The sequence below is a fragment of the Python bivittatus genome, unplaced genomic scaffold (assembly GCF_059951505.1).
Source record: "Python bivittatus isolate LINGU-HERP-01145 unplaced genomic scaffold, Pbiv_v1 ctg000480_np1212, whole genome shotgun sequence".
NCBI lineage: Eukaryota > Metazoa > Chordata > Lepidosauria > Squamata > Pythonidae > Python > Python bivittatus.
This window is the reverse complement of record NW_028277075.1, coordinates 68,586,222-68,604,392: the sequence shown is the minus strand read 5'-3', so window position 1 is coordinate 68,604,392 and position 18,171 is coordinate 68,586,222. Positions and strand designations below refer to the sequence as shown.

General features: G+C 40.9%; 1 protein-coding gene across 1 annotated transcript in view; it reads right to left on the bottom strand.

Annotated features, from left to right (window-relative positions):
- Positions 1–18,171, bottom strand: part of LOC103052091 (acyl-CoA (8-3)-desaturase-like) — a 34,540-nt gene that overhangs the window by 14,648 nt on the left and 1,721 nt on the right. Inside the window, exons 2-5 of the mRNA XM_088146180.1 lie at positions 11,223–11,333; positions 6,833–7,030; positions 6,089–6,190; positions 1,410–1,538 (exon numbers count right to left, since the gene is read on the bottom strand). Coding sequence (XP_088002306.1) covers positions 1,410–1,538; positions 6,089–6,190; positions 6,833–7,030; positions 11,223–11,333 — 540 coding nt within the window. The remainder of the gene's footprint in view (positions 1–1,409; positions 1,539–6,088; positions 6,191–6,832; positions 7,031–11,222; positions 11,334–18,171) is intronic.

Sequence of the window (18,171 nt, the reverse complement as noted above, 5' to 3'; positions counted from 1 at the left end):
CAAACCTACTTAGGATTCCACTCCTGGCCACGGGAGCTTGCTGCTGTCCTCAGAATCCCTTTGTATGTCCTTGCAAAGTCACAACACACGCACAAAAGGGGCAGGGCTTGCACTGCAATGCTGCTTTCACCGTTCTGCCCCCACCCCAGCCCACAAAGCTGCTGCTGACTACACTGTAAGTTTCAAGTCAACTATACCAAAGTTAACTATCGCTAACAGCTGCGATAAGACTGCCGGCTTGTTGTAGTGGTTAAGGCACCAGTCCAAAACCCAGGAGACCGGGAGTTCCACTCCCACCGTAGGCATGAAGCCAGCTGGGTGACCTTGGGCCAGTCACTCTCTCTCAGCCCTAGGAAGGAGGCAAGGGCAAGCCATTTCTCACAAACCTCGCCAAGAAAACTGCAGGGACTAGACCAGGCAGCGGCCAGGAGTCAAAAACTTAATTGAAGGCACCAATTAAAAAAAAACAACTGCAACACGCATTTCCCACAGGTGGCAGCCCCTGGTTTTCTTGGCTGATCTCAGGAGTGCTAAATAGCATCAGGTGTCAATTTAATTCAACCCAAGAAAGCCTTTCCCACTTTGGTAGCTCTAGCTCATATTGTCCTCTGGTTTATTTCAATGTATTAGATAAAGTTGCCATAATTCAAATCAGTTATTTATTTTATCAACTTGAATGTGCCTGAAATGCATTTGGTTTATGTGCTGTGGCAGCTCAACTCATTTAGTTCATCCAAGTGAGGAGATTATCAATAACAGTAAATTAATAAGAGTAAGTAATGTTCACTGTTATGAATCACTAGTAATTATCCATAAATAGTTTACTAATCATTGTAGATAGTAAATTGTTTTTATGTCAACAATTTTCAAGTGTTCATTCAGACTCTGAGCTGCAGTTCCTGGATTTGATGTAAAGGAAGAGCAGAACTGGCTCCCATCAGTATACTGAAGATACCACCCTATGAACTGCCATCTCTGTCACTATTCTGAGATAGCAGCCACCACCTGGCCCTTTATCTTCTAATAGCAGCTATCAAAGAGGAGCAGAATCTCTGCTAAACAAGCTTTTGGGAATGTGAGTGAATCCTAAAGCAAGCCTCATGGGGCTGCATGTGGAGGCGGCCAGAAACAACTTTCAGAGTAGCCCGTGAGAGTAAGTAGTGTCCATGTTTGATCCTCATGGAGATACACTCCTGTTGTGGGCACCTTGGGTGAATGTTTTGCCCAGCCCTACTAACCTACTGTCTCTACTTGATCTGTTTTATCAGACACTGCAGATAAAGATGAATGATCTGTGACCAACTCTAAACTCTGACCATCGGTCGTTAAAGTAGTTTCTGTTCTGAACTCTGATCTGAGAGTAGTCTGGGTTCAGTAAAATCTGTGTCATCTAAGCAGTTGCTTCTTACCTCCAAAGAGAGAGGTTCCCCTAAAGAAAAAAGGGCGGGGTGAAATGAAACATCTGGGTCCTTCTGGAAACAGTTGGGTTTAGCATGATGCTGGGAATGATGCAAAGACCACCAGTTAGCTGAAAGCCCCTGTAGAGGAAGGGTGAAAAAAAGCACTCAGGCTCTTTTAAAACATTATTAGACTATGTACCATGGCAGTGTACTGCTTTGAAGAGGTGATACAGAGGAGATTCCACTGAACCTTTGAATCAGATTTTCAAATCAGTTGGGTGGTATCAGTTGACTGAATTATCTTGGAGAGGTTCAAAAACAATTCAAAGGTTCAGTGCACTTTCTAGCTTTGAAGAATCTCAAACACGATTGCAACTTTCATTCCATATATGGACAAAGCTGGGGGGAACTGAGTGTTGTGATGAGTTCTCTGATATTAACATGAATAGCTGGCAATTGAGTTTCATCAACTTTTCAAACCCTGTCTATCAAAGCATTGGAAGGGGTGTTGCTCTGCTGTTTGTGTATTTAGAGAGATTCACTTGGAGTGGGGGGTGGGAAGAGAGAACAAAATAGAGGCCTCCGTTTATTCTGCTCTCTCTCTCTCTTTTTAATGAGTGTTGCTCTTTCTTTCCTCCACACCATTTTCTCCTTATCCTTCTTTCACTCTGAATCTGTTTGACTCACCTGTAGTGTAGTCCCTGTCAGCTTCTGTGTCCAGTCTGTCTTCCTTCCCACTTCCCTCTTCCCCCTTCCTTCTCCCTTTCCCTCTCAAAATAAAAGAAAAAGTCTTCTTTCTTTCTGCTACTTGTTTATCTCTACCTTGTGCTGAGTGTGTCTTCTTCACTGTGCTAATGGATCTGAGATAGTGTGCTGGCTGTTGGGATACTGGGCTACTGTGTGTATATACAGACTGATTCTTTATATGGTAGTAACAACATTTTTCAGCCTTTTTAAAAAAGCTTGTCACAGTAGAACATAACCTGCTTTTTCTAGAAGGGCCCATACCAACTCGCCTGTCAGTCCAAAAAAAAGGTGATGGATTCTTTGTTTTTAATATGAATTTATTTTTAAGCAGGCATTAAAAGTTGTTATTTATTAAGTTTGACTAGAGTGTTTTCTGCTTTGGTTCAGCACAACTGCTGCATAGACTTTTTGTTGGACAACTGAGAGGCTGTGCGCTAGCCTTTTTCATTCCTATTATTTCTGCCTTAAAAGCAGTAGAAGGGGAATGTTTCAAAATGTATAGCAGTGAACCCTTTCAACCTATTTGTCTGAAACTTTGCAGTGTGAATGTCCTCAACAGTGTGTCCTATCTCTGTTATTTTCATTCTATTCTGCCTCCCAAATGAAACCACTATAGGCATTTTGATGCTTTCCCAGTCAAGTCTAAAGCACAACTTTTTATCAGTTCTTGAATTGATTTGACTTGGATCTTGATCTCAGATCTGATATACAAATCAAGTCTTTCCACCTTCAGATCTTTTTTTTTTTCACTGTTGTATAAAATACATACAGCAGAAATTAAACTGAGGATCAATTATTATTAAATTACTGAAGAACCACATGCAATTCAGGAGATAAAAATTCTCTCAATGGTAATAAAACCATCATAGCCATTGGTCACAGGACTCAACTTGGTAGGTATCGTATTTAGGACTAAATTTGGTGTGAAACACCAAAAGTGGGAGAAAGAAGCCTACTTCATACCATCTACTGTATAGGGCCAAGATTGTTATTCAACACTTTTCAGGGTATTAACCCTTTTTGAATGAACAAGATAAATGGATCATTTTACTCATGAAACAACAACATAATTTAAGAAAAGAAAATGGGTAACTTTAGTCCTGGGAAAAGCATCAAAGTACACTGGAGATCCTGACCTAATGCTAGATCAGGATGTATGCTCTTGGAGACTAAGCAATTCCTAAATCAGTCTTTGACCTGAACTAAAAGCCAAAAATGAACTGAGGCCCAAACTTAAAAAGAGACGACTAATGCCCATGCCTAAAAACAGTTATAGAACTCAAAACAAGGTGTAGACACAATTTAAAAAAAAGAATGAATGGCTTTCAGGATGGCTTAGAATGGATAAGAACCAAAGAATCAGTAGTATATTCTGAAAGTAAGAAGGGAAAATCATTCTTTTAAACCTTGAACGAAGATATCGTGGTAGAAAAATACAAGGCACAACTACACCCAGTTTGACCTCTCAGATACTGTAACGCTGCTCCCAGCCTTGTGGTTCATCATCCAAATACCCTTATTCTTCTCCTTCATCCACTACGACTGAATAAAGGGACTCGCCTAGTTCTCCTCTAACGAAGTTAGTAATTATTGCTGCTTGCTGAACGAACAGGGCAAAGGCCATTTAGAACGAATAGAGCAAAGGCCATCAGCCACTGTTGCAACGTGGCAAGAAGATAAAAATAACCGTGTTTCCTGGAAAACAAACCTATTTTATAGCTGGAGATACGTATGCCAGAAATGACGGATCTCTATATTTCTTGCAAGGTTGCAGGAAATGAAGGCGAGAGGAGTAATATTCATTGAATGTCATTCAGTTTGGGCAGGCAAAAGGATGGCTGCAGACATTTCCTGGGGAACCCCGGGGTGGGGGGTTACGTCCGGTGGCTCCTGCACCGCCACCTGCTGTGCTGGATATCTGTCCGATATCTAAGGGCCTTTCAATGCAGCTATGCTGGAGAGCAGTAAGTGCTGATTTACAATCTCTGTAATTTGTGGGACTGAATTTGAGACTCCTGGTGGGGCATTCAAACCTTCAGTGACGCAAACTGGTTGTCTGTCTAGCTGCCTGCCTCTGAGGGGTGATGAAGTACTCATATTAGTACTGCTTTTGCACAGAGATCAGATCAATTAGTGGGGCAGCTGTCTCACGCACCCTGGTTAAAGTTTGCATAAGATTCTCTAACTTCTTCAACAAATCCTCCTGTGCCCAGCTTGGCAAGGCTCCAAAGGGGTCGACTGATTCTGCCTCCAGCGGTTCAGCCGCAATCTGGCCTCCTCTCTCTGCCTGAAACTCTTATTGAAATAAGCTTCTCCCAAGGACAGGGCTGGTCTGTTATCTTTGCGCCTGGCAGCAGCAGCACGTCCACTCCTTGGGTCTCATTGAAAAGGCCGGCAGCATCTTGATGTCCTGACTCCAAAAGTGGGGAGACTATGTCTCACAAAATACACGCCTTGGAAATATTAGGAAAGTGGTCAGCATAGGCTTCATTTTAAAAAGCATACTTGGAATTATGGACTGCTTAAATGTCAGTAGGGTTTGCTCACAGCCCATCTTACTAGGAAGCCACTCCACCAAATGTAAGTCAATTGCACAGGAATGACATCAGAGTAGCTGGCTCAGGGAAGACTGTGTTGCTTTCTTTGAATCCCACTGTCCGCTGTTGAGTCTACTAAGGGTGATTCGTAGGTAAATGTGATTAGTTTGCAACACATGGTTGTTTTGATTTTGATCTGCAACCCTTCTGTGTTTCAAAAGTTGAAGGGCAGTTTTTTGGGGAGTTTGTTCCCTTTTCTCAGTAGATTCAGCTGTAGAGTCTTTACTTCAGATTACAACAGCTTGATCATTTTTGGACTTGGAGCTTTCTGCTTCAGCAATCTGAGTTAATTTGTTGTAAAAAGACTGAGTAAATACATCAAGGGACTCTTTCAATGAATCCACTTTCACTTTTATTTCTGTTAAATAATCAAAAATTGATCGAACAGTCTGTGCCATCAGTAAACTTTGCCTTGGCACAAGATCTGTAGTCTCATTTTTAGAAATCTCTTCCTGCCAACGTTTTGCAGTAAACGCTGCAACCGAACATGCTGTGGCTGCTTCAGAAGAGGAAACTGTGAGGTCTAAGGGGCCCAGGGAATTTGGCTCCCCACTGCTGTAAGTGGGGTGGTCCACTACACTTTCATCTTCTAAGTCCCAATTCAACACCTCATATCTCTTTGGAGTGTACCCGAGGCTTGGATTACTAATCATGCTAATGCTGGTGCTGCCATTATTTACATTAACTTCTTCAGTCGCCTTCTTTTAAAATTCCATAAGGTCATCTATTTTTTGTTGCTGGGATGATTTAAGCGATGCCTGCATGCCAGAATTCATTCTTTGTCGTTTCTTCCTCTTTCTCATGCTGTAATCTTCTCTTGATGGCAAAATATAAACAGTTCTCACCCAGTTTATAGATAAAATAAACAGTTCTCATTCAGTTTGTTTGGAAATTAGTTGCATACAGTTGTGCACAGGGACCAGGAATGAATAAAAGATTAGTCTGATAATGTAGAAGTAAAAATAAAAATTTGCCAGAGCACTCTAGTAGCTAGATGCTTTCACTTTGCCATCTTGGGACTTCCAAGAAGGACTTCAGATCTTACATTTGGATTGGCTCTTGGATAATTTTCACATTCAAATTGTTTATTATAAGTGAAATGCCATTCTTGAGCTGCAGTTAATAATGAGATAGACGAACAAATAGTTTGATTTAGTATAAGAGAGCTTCCTATGTTCTTGGAGTGGGAATGGGGAAATGAAAATCCCATTTGCCACCTCGGTTGGAAATAACACAACACATTTGATATTTACTGATGAGACTTTTTCAAGTATATTTACAGTATCCCATATTCCCTTCCCTTCGATTAAATGAAACGTTCCCAGAATAATATACCTTACTTACCTTTAGATGGCACATCACAAATTCGTGAAGAAGGTGGTTCCATTTTGAATTCCTGAAGACTGAAAGATGTCCCAAGTCATGTTGCAGCCAACCTGCTTGAGACTAAAAAGAAAGGGTGATTCACAATAGAAGGGCCACATTTTGTGTCACTCCTACAACTCCTAGATTGGAGCTTCCCCAGCATATCCAACTGTATTTTTAACAGCCATGCAAGAATTGGTAGGGTAGATAAAAATAAAGTTTCATTCACTCTAGGATTTTTTATTCAGCCCAAGGGGCAGCCACCCAGAGAAACATTCCAAACAGGACTGTTCCTTTGTTCTTCCTTACCAGGAACTGCACAAGAAAGCAGTTCTACAACATAACCGTTGATATAATTATCTTCCACAAATTTATCTGATACCTTGTGATAGACTCTAGGAAGACATGGTTGCTTTTTAATGCTCCATTCCTGTCCTTCAGAATGGGAGATTTGAGATATAAGATGACATGACATCCAATATCCTTCTTTTCTACGGAACCATTCGCTGGACAAAATACGACTGAATTGTCTTTAGTTTTCCTCAACCCTTGTTCCTCCAAACAATTCAGAGCAATTTTCTGAAGGCCCATGACAGCTGAATTTGCATTATTTTCCTTATGGAGAAATTATTTTCTTTTAATTTGGTTGAAAGGCATTTTGCTGTAGGAACCCTATCTAAGGGGAAATGTAATTTTGCCTAAAAATAAACTCAAGAAAATTACCTGAGCAAAGGTGAGCAGCATTGTGGCAAGAAGAAAAGGTGTTATAGATGTCCCAAAATACCACAGCACAAACCAGCCGGCAGCATCCAGCAGTAAAATATGCAGAAGGGTCAGGAAAAAAAAGACTTGGTCTGGCTTGAAGAGTCCCATCTTTTCAACAGTGGACAGCAGCTCCCGAAATTCTTCTACTAACAGTTTCTGTGGAAGAAACCAACTTGACTGTCAGGATACAATGGAGCTGCCCTGTGGCATCAACAGTTATGATCAAGAATATCTGGTGGAATTGCCCTCCAAACTATCCCCTTCTTTCCAACATTTTACAGGGGATTGAAGCTGGAAACTATGTGACCCCAAATTGTGATAAATACTCTTAACACTGATAAACATGGAAGGAAGCAGATGAAAACTTGTTGCATAAATAAATTATAATATTTCTTAGTGACTGCTAAACAATTATAATATTTTTCTTAGTGATTGCTAGACAACTTACAACCCATGTTTGAGACACATGGAATCATCATTCAATGTCTATCTGGATTCAGTAATCATGGCAAATAGCACTAATGGAGAAACTGACCAAGAGAGAGAGAGAAAGAGAGAGACAGAAAATAGTTGGTGTCAGTGAATATTTATTTATTTATTTATTTATTTATTTATTGATAAAATTTATCACTGCCCATCTCATTAGAAAATGACTCTGGGTGGTTTACAGAGAAGATAAAATCAATCAAAAATACAATATAAAAATAGTCCTGAATAAATAATAAATAAATATATTCCAAGGATTGATGTTAATTGGCAAGTGGCTCAGGGAGCATCATCAGGGAGCCAACCACCCCCAGGATTGATTAAAACCCTTATTCCCCCATTCAAACTGGCAGAGCCAGGTCTTTAGTCCTTTCCAAAGAGCTGGGAGGGTCGGGGCCTGCCACACCTCTGGGGGGAGAATGTGCCAAAGGGCGCGGGCAACGGCAGAGAAGGCTCTCCTCCTGGGCCCACCAGCCGACATTCTCTCACTGAAGGGGTCCGTAACATGCCTGACCTCTCTGCCTGACCAGGTGGGACGGGCTGATGTGATGGGGGTGAGAAGGTCCCTCAGGCAGCCTGGACCCATGCCACGTAGGGTTTTAAAGGTCATAACCAACAACTTGAATTGGACCCGGAAGCAAACTGCCACTGCTCTGACAAGAAAATCAAATCCAGTGTGAGACCACTGTTCCGAGTTGGGTGATGAATAATCTGGGACGGGCCCATGGCCGCCATGGTGACCATGAACTCCCGAGTCGCTTCTGAGGCATGCCCAAGGGATGGCAGGTTGAAGTCCCCCAAGACCATAAGTCTGGGGGACTCCATCGCCAGCCCTGTGACAGCCTGCAGCAGTTCAGGCAGGGAAGTTGCTATGAAGCAGGGAGGCTGGTACAGCAATAACAATCCCAACTGTTCTTGAGAACCCAACTTCAGGAACAGGGTCTCACAACCAGCCACTTGTGGAGCAGCCCCCTGAAGGCCAACAGAGATTCCTGGATGACAACCGCTAACCCTCCTCCCCTGCCCTGGGGTCTCAGCTGGTGCCAAACCATAAACCTGGCTGGGCACATTTCTAAAAGGGCACCCCCCTTCAGGGCCCAGCCAGGTCCTGGTGATGCACGCCAGGTTGGCCTGCTGCTCAGTGATCAAATCACACATAAAGGGTCCTTGTTGTTACCTGACCTGGCGTTAAGAAGCAGCAGCCAAAAACGAGGGCCACCATGGGTCTATTGTCCAGAGTCTGGGTCTGAGTCCAGAGGGCCAGAACATGCCACTAGTAATAAACACTTGGTGTGTCTTCCCCGAAAGCGGCCCACCCTCTGACTCCCATCATAACTCCCTTCCCCATCACCACCTGAATGGAATAACCCACCCTAACCTCCCCAGAGCTACCATTTGCCCCCAGTCTCAGCCCTCCAGTTTCCCTGGTTAGGTGTCCTTCCATCCAACCATATGTCAACAAACACATCCAACCAATCAGGGGGTGGTGGTGGACTCCCCGGCACTTCAGCTCCCGCTCTCAGCACCATTGGAACCCTAGCCTTCTACCCTTCATACGCTGTGCCCCCCTCACTGGCTTATCCCACTAGTCAGCAGGGGGCACCTGACCCACTCCTACTCCCTTCCTGACTCTCACTTGGGGGCGAGTATCCTCACCACACTCACACACACTGCACACATAACTTTCCTCCCTGTCTCTCATACTAGAGAGGGAATGCCCAGCTCTCACACACTGGAGGGACCTCAACACACCTCTGCCCCCTCTAGACAGTACGAGGGGGTCATCCAAGCCACTGCTGTCATCACCAAGCCACCTCTGGATGTGCCGCCTGAGCTGTTCAAGCCACTCTGTAGCTCAGTCAGTGTCCAGTTCCCACTCTGGCCTTCACCCAGGTACCTCCAGCTGACACTCTGGCCAATGACACAGCCCAGGCCGCTCCTCAGGCTGCACAGCCACTCCAGCCATCTCCTTGGGCTGCCCAACTGATCCTCTGCTGCCCAATCAGCAATCTGGCTGCTTACCAGCCCCCCATGCAATGTTCAGCCATTGCCATCAGTTCTTTGGCCGTCGCCACCGGTCCTCGGGCCGTCACCACCGCCCAGGAACCAAACCAGGCAGTTTTCAGGCTGTTCGGTCCCACTGAAGCTGCTGCCGTCCAGGTGCCAGTTTCTGGGCTGATTTTCAGGCCGGTTTCCAGGCTTCAGGCTATCATCACCTGTCCTGCTTGAGCTGCTGCTGTCACTTGGGTGCCAATCCAGCTAATTTCTCGGCCATTCGAGTTGTCCTGGCACCAATTCAACCATTTCCCAGGCTGCTGCAGCCCAGGCCTCTTGCTGGGCCACTCACCGTGCCGCTCACCACACCACTCACTGCATCCACAGAGCTCTGCCTGGCTCTGTTTGCCATGCTGGTCACCACATCCACAGAGTTCTCTCCAGCTCCACCAGTCTCCGCTGAGCTCTGTTGGGTACACGGGGCCAGGGCACATCCCAGAGTTCAGAATCTGGGGTGGGAAGAACCCCCAGGGTGCCCAGGTAAGAACCTAGACTGGTCACGGTGGCCATCTTCTTCACCTTGCCTAGCACAGCAGCTGGCGTTCGCTCCTGGTCGCCATCTTCCCACAACATGATTTTCTGACAGTTTGGTATAGCTTTATTGAGTGTGTGCAAGGTGACACCAATTTATATACTTCTGCAATGCACGTACTAATCCATGGTCAGATAGTTATTAGTTTTAAAAGAACCACTGATTGTTGTGTTATTTAATACTATTTTTATTCATATATTTAATGTATTTGTCCATTAAATTCATTTATATAATTCATTTATAATGTATTCCAAATTCATTAAGTAGTACGTATTTAAATGTAGTATTTTATTACTGTTATCAAATATTTAATAAATATTTAATAAATATGGAGTCCTTGGGGTTCTCTGAGCTTGGTTGTTTTCTTGCAAACGTTTCGTTACCCGGCTAGGTAACATCTTCAGTGCTAGAATGTAATGGGGTTTGCTTTCTGTTTATATACTGTGGCGTGCCCTGCCAGTGTTGGTGTGGGTGTGGGTTTTGTTTGTCATAATTAATATTGAATAAATATTAATTATGAATTAATGTTACTCTTAAATGTTATCTAATATTTAATATTATTTCTTCTTATTAAATATTTATGGATCTATTATTGGTAGATAGTATCATCTATCTACCTATTTTATTCATTGAATTTAATCCATTTATATAGTTGCCCATCAATGACTTATATCAACTTACATTATTAAATACCCATTGCCCAGAAGTCTCACCACAGGTCCTCCACAAGCATGATCAATGCTGTCTCAGTGCTATGCCCAGCCCTGAAACCTGACTGAAAAGGATCTAGATAATCCATGCCCTCCAGAGCCCTCTGAAGCTCTGCAACCACCTTCTTGACAACCTGGAGAAGACAGCTAGGATGGATAAGGTGGTGGCTGAAGAAGGCAGCCTGGAAGAACTCAAGAATGGGCTGGAATACGTTTGGGAAGCGGGGGGGGGGGGGGGGGCTTCAAGGCAATGAGGTGGAGAGTGGAAGGGAATGGAGTAGCAGATACTAAGAACTCTTCATAATTAAAAGTCTGATGAAAGAGGTGGGCCTTTACTGTGTTTCTAAAGGCTGAGAGATTGGGGTGAAGTACAAGGGCAATGCAGAAAGATTGAGGAGCACCTTGGCAAAAGCATCTCTTGCTGACCTTAACAGCAGATCAATTTTAATGGCAAAGGCCATTACTGAGTCAAGTCCTATAATGTTTAAGGCTTTGAAGGTTAATACCATAAGCCACTACTGTATCTCAGTTTGATTTTTATTTGGAGATTTGATAAGAAACTTACATTTTTGCTAGGTTCAAAGCTGGGCTGGTCAGGTGCCAATTCCCCAATCAAAAGTGGTGCCATGTGTTTCCTTACTAGAGTCTTGTCAACGTGAAATGCTGTGAAGGGGTCCTAAGGCCAAAACATAAAAGAAAAAAGAAAGAAAAGATCATGAAATATTATAATAAGGAATCACCTTAAAGGCAATCTGAAAGAAAAATGTTTAGGTTGATTAATTATATTTGATTCTTGCCTTTGTTCTGTCCAATTCAAGGCGGCACAGACAGAATTCCCAGGAGGTATTCAACCCTGGATGAAATTATTTTCCTTCAAGAAAACCCTAAAACCTAAGGCCAATCGCATGCAGCTGTTTTGCCCTCCATCCTGGAACCGGCAAGAAATCACACCATTTGTCAGCCCCAGTAGATGGATCAGACCAAGAAATCAACTCCACAGGAAGGCTAAACCTACTTTGATGGAGACTGGCTATAATAACAGAATCTTGCAAGTCTGATTGTGCTGTACCTCCTTCCCCTTCTTATGCTCCAGTGAATTAGGGAGGTGTCCACCTGAGCTTCTTCCAAATGTTATCTTGTTGCTCTGGACTGAAAAAATGTTTTAGCCCTTTTGGCCTAGGTCATGGTACTTGCATATTTCTGTCACGATCACTATCTTTACAGTGATTTCCCTGAGCTGAGAAGGAGGGAGAAAAGAAATTTGTGGACTTCTCAGTATTTTGGGAGATTGCTGCCAATCTCATAAACAAAGGTGCTCAAAAGCATTAAAAAAAAAAAAATTGGGAGAGATGTTTTTCTCTCTGTTTTCCATCTGCTGCATTAGTACATTGTAGCCATGCTGATTTTGAAAGGACTTTGTGAAGTAGAAATCACAGCCTGTGAGCTTTTTAGTTTCTGTGAATGATCTCAGCTTGTTATTGTGGAGAAAAGGAACAATGGATATCATACAGCTTTCATCCTCATTTCACCTTGCCTATATTTTTCTCTGCCTTTTCCTCTCTATTCTTTAATATTTTGGGCTTTTCTGCAACAACTTTTCCTGCCTTGTTTTTGTCAGAAATAAGTCCTTGAGAGTGCCTTGATCAGAGTACTTTTTAAAAAAAATGAATAAAAATGAATAAATAAGTTTAAAAACCCTTTGAGTTCCTTAACGTCACTACAGTACTTCAAATACTTTATTTATTTGCTCTAAAATGGAAAAAATGGTCTGTGCTGATCAGCGACACAACTTAACTCAGGGTCCCCAAAGTGTCAATATCAGCCCCCAAGGGTCGATGGGACAAAGCTTCCGACAAAGGGATTAAACTGTTCTAAAACCGTGGATTTAGTAGACGTAGGTAAGGAACCTAGGCCACTTAATATCTCTTTGGATGCTGGTTCCTTGATTAGTAGGTTTGCGAAGGCTATCTTAAAATTGTGGAAGCCGCAGCTGACCCCTTTGCTTAAATGCTTCTCTGCTTAACTTATATGCACCATTCCCTGCACGTTTCTCCTCTATTGTGATGACTCACAATGTAGGTTATAAGCAGTGAATCGTGATACAATAGCAAATGTCTACTGGAACGAATGATTGCATAATCACAGCATCACAACTTGCTGAACTTCTTTCCAGAACTTCTTTTTCAACTTCTGCACTTACGCCACATTCCTACATCAATTTGCTTGAATGCAGTGGGATTTGCTTCTGGGATGATTTATAGGTTTGCACTATTATTTAAGGAATCACATTTTGTTCTGAAAGGTTATGATTAATTCTAAACTATAATTATTCAGAAAATGATTTTGGCTTCAAGCAAAGTCTGGAGCAACAGATGACAGAAAAACTGCAGCGTTTTACAGAAAACATCAAAGACAGCAACATTTATAAATCACATATTTTAATTGTTCAATATTTTCTCTCTGGAAAGTGGTATTTATTGTTAGCTTTTATCAGCAATTGCTAGACATAAACCCCATACTAGTTTTACTGCTCCACTCTGCATGTACAGTGCCTAAGCTTTAATTTTAGATTTGGGAAAAATCCATTCTTTGCTTTTTTCTAAAGACATTTATAGTAAGTATAATCTTTTATACTTTCATACATGCATATTTACATATTTAGTACATCCACTTTCAATGAAGAAACTTATTGATATAAAAATTTAACCTAGATAATGTAAAACTTACAAAAATGTAATATGTAGACCAATTAAACAAAAGACACCAAAATGTCAGCCATTCATTCAAATTCATTGTAAGAAAATTCATTTAAAAGGAGAAGGTAAGAGAGAGAAAGGCAGAAAGTAGGTTTCAGAGACTGGATGCAGTCTTAATTTTAAAAAAGACAATAAAACAATTACAAATAAATCTTAATACAGTGATCAAGCAAAGATGATATTCTACACTCTCATTCCTCTCTATATTACAGCCTTAGGTTCTAAACTTTGCTTGATCAGCATAATAGGAAATATCTAACCAATTATAAATGAAGTAAAGAAACCTGTAATTCTATGTGTATTCTTTCCAACAGTGTTGGAATAAAATATATTTAATATGCATAGGATTGGGTTTTATTAATCATGGTTTTAATTAGTGAAATGTAAATTGTATATAATATATACCCTTTTACCAATAGAAGAGAATATATGTAGCTTAGGGTTGAACTGTGGAGTCCTTGGGGTTCTCTGAGCTTGGTTGTTTTCTTGCAGACGTTTTGATACCCGTCTAGGTACATCTTCTTACCTAGGTGCATGATTGCTTGTCTGAGTTGGTAGGTCCTTGTTGTTGACTGCTTGATTGTTTGTCTGGTGTTAATCCTGGTGTTAATCCCTGCTTATCCGGGTGTTGATTGCTGGCGAGGAGGTGTTCTGTCTTTTTGTTTCCTTTTTATGGTCTCTTTTGAATAGTGTGTAAATGTTGTTTATCTCTATGTGCCTGTTGATGGCTGACTTGTCTGACATGAACGCCCACTAGCAGTCAAAAGACATGATGAAAACTCCTCAATCTCACAACACATGGACAGACTTAACCATAATCAAAACTGGGAAACTGTCAGCATCTTAGGCCAAGCTAAGTCCAAAAATATGAGGGAATTCCTGGAAGCTTGGTATTCAGACAAGTCAGCCATCAACAGGCACATAGAGATAAACAACATTTATGCTAATCAAGGAACTACCAACTCAGACAAATAATCGAGCAGTAAACAACAGCCTAATCTAGGAACTACCAAGGAAAAAACAACTCCCCCACTAACACTGACAGGGCAAGCTACTGTATATAAACAGAGAGCAAACCCCGCTCTGTTCTAGCACTTATGATGTTACCTAGACGGGTAATGAAACGTCTGCAAGAAAACAACCAAGCTCAGAGAATCCCAAGAACTCCACAGATAACCTTTTACTTTTATTCTTAACTGTCCAGAAAATTAGTTATCTTTTCATCAAAAATAAAACCTTGCCAAAATGTAGACCAACACTGAGCATTACCAGTGGGGAAAAATGCCCTTTGGTGGCTATAAAATTCAACAGAACAGAAATGAAAGATTGATTGCTATATATGATAGATTGATTATTTTGTCAACCTAGAAAAGCTATTGCTTGAAGTTCAACACCATAACTAGTTTAAAAAATATATATATCAGCTTTCTCACCTTAAGAATAGTGTCATGAAGCAAATTAGATTTGGCTATTAACGACAGAGTTATTTTGACAGAAGAGAAAGAAGAGGATTTTTGAAATTGCACTGTTGCCGCACCCAGTTTGGATTGCAAAAACAAAAAAATACAGGCCTCTTCCTGTGATGCATGTAAAAAAGGGCAGGGTTTTAATTATGCTGGCACAGCTGCCATCTCGATTGTTTTCACACCCTCCCTCCCCCCGCCTTGGATGCCCCTCTTCCTCAGCTGCTTAAAAGAAAGAGAGAAAAATTTTCAAGGAATATTTCACCAATCATCTCCCACAAAATCCTTTTCATGCAGAAAAGGTTCACCTCCAAACATTTCACTGCTGCCTTGTTAAAAGAAAAGATGACTACAAGTGGAAAAATTGTATATGTAAAGATGACTCATACAAATTGCAGGATGATCAATAATCCTTTTACAGGCTTACTTCCAGCTGCACCATCATCCTTAAAAGATTAACTTGCTGTTAAGATGATAATCTTGAGGGGAAAAAAAAGCATTGTGAAATCATCTTCATGAGGCTGAGTTCCTCAATCCTACTGCAAGGTGCATTTCTGGGCATTGTTGATTTCTGTCATAACACTTTTCACAACTGTGTTTTTATCTAGCTAGCAATCTTTTCTTAGTCTGTACTGTTTCATATGGATCCACTATTTCTCCTTCCTTCCTTGCTCTTCTGAGCTTGTATATCAAAGGGCCCCGAAGACTTGGCTCTTTGCCTAGGTCTTTGGTGAGTGTGATTGACGCCCCCTTTTCTTCTTTTTCTGTGTTTCCATTTGGGTTTGTTATCTCTGCCATCTTTGTTCTTTTTGTTTTGTGTTGTTTTCTTCTTTTAAATGTTTTTAATAATTTGTGAGCCACCCAGAGTTGCTGGGAGTCAGCTGGTATATACATTTCATAAATTATTATTATTAATTATTATTATTATCATCAGTCCTTGAGTTATGCTGCTTCTAGGTGCAGAAGCATTTTGACTAAATGCTTCTATATATCCTTCTTGTAGACCTTTAAATATAACATAACATAACAAACATAACGTAACATAACATAACTCAGGAACAGAAATATGCTAGCTGATGCTTATCTGCTTATTTTCTACATGCAGGGTTGGTTTCTTTTCTTTTCTCTTTCTTTTTAGAGGTGTATTTTGTTTTGTGAGCTCCCACTTGCAGTCTGTCTTAATAGAAGCCAGATACTGGTTTTCCCAGCTGACCAAAAAGATGAAGACGTATTTGTATCTTCAAATAAACATGCGGTATAGATCCAATTTCTCTGCTTGCAAAAGGGAAGAGGCAGAGGCTAGCTATTGCATGACTGAAGAACTGGGTCCCTGTCAAAGTTGCTTATGATTAATTAAAAGCTTACAAATTAATTTACCGATGATCTAATTCAGAGTTATGATTTAGTAATTACATTTAAATATAGTTGGAAGGATTTTATTGTTGCTCTGATCTTCACTTTGGTTTTGGTGAAGCTGTAAGCAACCTGCAGTGTTTTATAGAAAATTTTAAGAAAAGCAAAGCTATACATCATAGGTTTTGTCTTCTTTTTTATCCTAAAAGATGGTTTTTGCATAGCTTTTGTCAGCAATAGACTTTGTATGCATCTGTGTGTTTGTGTGCGTGAATGTGAGAGAGAGAGAGAGAAAGAGAAAGAGAAAGAGAAAGAGTGAGTACTGCTTTCATTGCTCCATTTTGTAGGTAGGTTTCCACTTTTAATTATCTCACTTCAATTTAGTTTAAACAACGGGTTTGCAAGATTTGCTTGCTTATGCATCATCTGTTTGGCTCTGTTCCTGCAGAGTTGGGAAAAATCATAGACTCACAACATCATAGATTTATAAAGGACTATGTAGGCGATCATGTCAAACCTCTCTTCTTGTGTGGGAATGGAAGGCTGTCCTGCCTCTGCCTGAAGACATCCCAAAAGGAAGTGCATGCCTTTCCTCAATCAATTGTTCCATTCTCAGACAACACTTATTGTTTTCCCAACATTAAGCTGGAATCAGCCTTCCTATAACTGAAGTCTTTTCATGTCCTCCACTCCAGAACAGATATTTTAAAACTGCAGCTCCCAAAATCGAATAAAGATCAGAATAAATGGAACATTTTGTAACTTGGAAACTATATTTCTATTGATGCTGCCTAAAATTGCATTTGCCTTTTTAGCAGCCGTTTTATTTTGCTGATTCATATTCAACATGTGATTGTCTACAATTCCAAGATCCTTTTCACATGTATTATCTACCTGTGCATTTGATTTCTGTATTCTAAGTGAAAAAGTTTGCATTTATTTCTATTAAATTTCATTCTATTCTTTTCACTCAACTTCTCTAATGTTTCAAAATCATTATGATTTTATTTCAATTTTCTAGAATATAATTATCAATTTTGTAATATCTGTACATTCAATAAGCTTTCCTGTTCATCCACATTATTAATAAAAATGATAATTTTTTAGAATGGTTTTGAAGCCAGTTCTGGATCCATCAAATAGGTATACTGGTGTCATAGGATTCTTTGCTAAGCATTTGCCTGTAGCACTTCCAAAATCTACTAAGGAAATTGTCTAAATAATAAAAAAGATATTAGTTTAAGAAGAGTTGTTCTTGATGATTCCATGCTGGTTTCTTGTCTTGATTATTGGATTGTCTTCAAGGTCTTGCCTAATGATCATTTTGCAACCTGTTCTAAACTCTTTCTAGGTGTTGCTGTCAGACTGACCAGTCTGCGGTTCCATGGGTCCTCCCCACCCCACGAAATTCATGACAGCATTAGCCTTCCTCCAATCATCTGGTATTTTATCCATTCTCCAGGATTTCTCAAAGTCAAGAGACATTCCGTCAAGCCATGGTTTGCCATCCAGGTACCTGCAGGACTGCTTACTCCAATCAGAACTGGCCTGGCCTATTAGGTCACCTCTGGAGTAGCTACCTCTGGTTCCCCACTAGAAGCAGCAGTGGCAGTTCTGTGGAAGAGTTTCCTGGTAGAGATCAGAATGAATTGTTCCAGAGGGCATTCTGGTCTGTCTTGGCCATCTTTTATTTCTGATAAAAAAGGTTTGGTTTATGTTCTTTTGTGATCATGTTGGTTTCTGTTTTATTTTAATAGTTACTGTGGATGTTTTAAAGTTTATACACATAAACTCTCAAGAGTTTCTTTGGATAGTGGCATGATATAATTGGAATCAATCAATCAGTTTGGCCCTGGAGATTCAATTTCAGTGTGTCCCTTTCAATGAAACTAGAATCGTGCTCCTTTAACAGGCTCCTCTGAATTGTCCAGTGGAACAAATA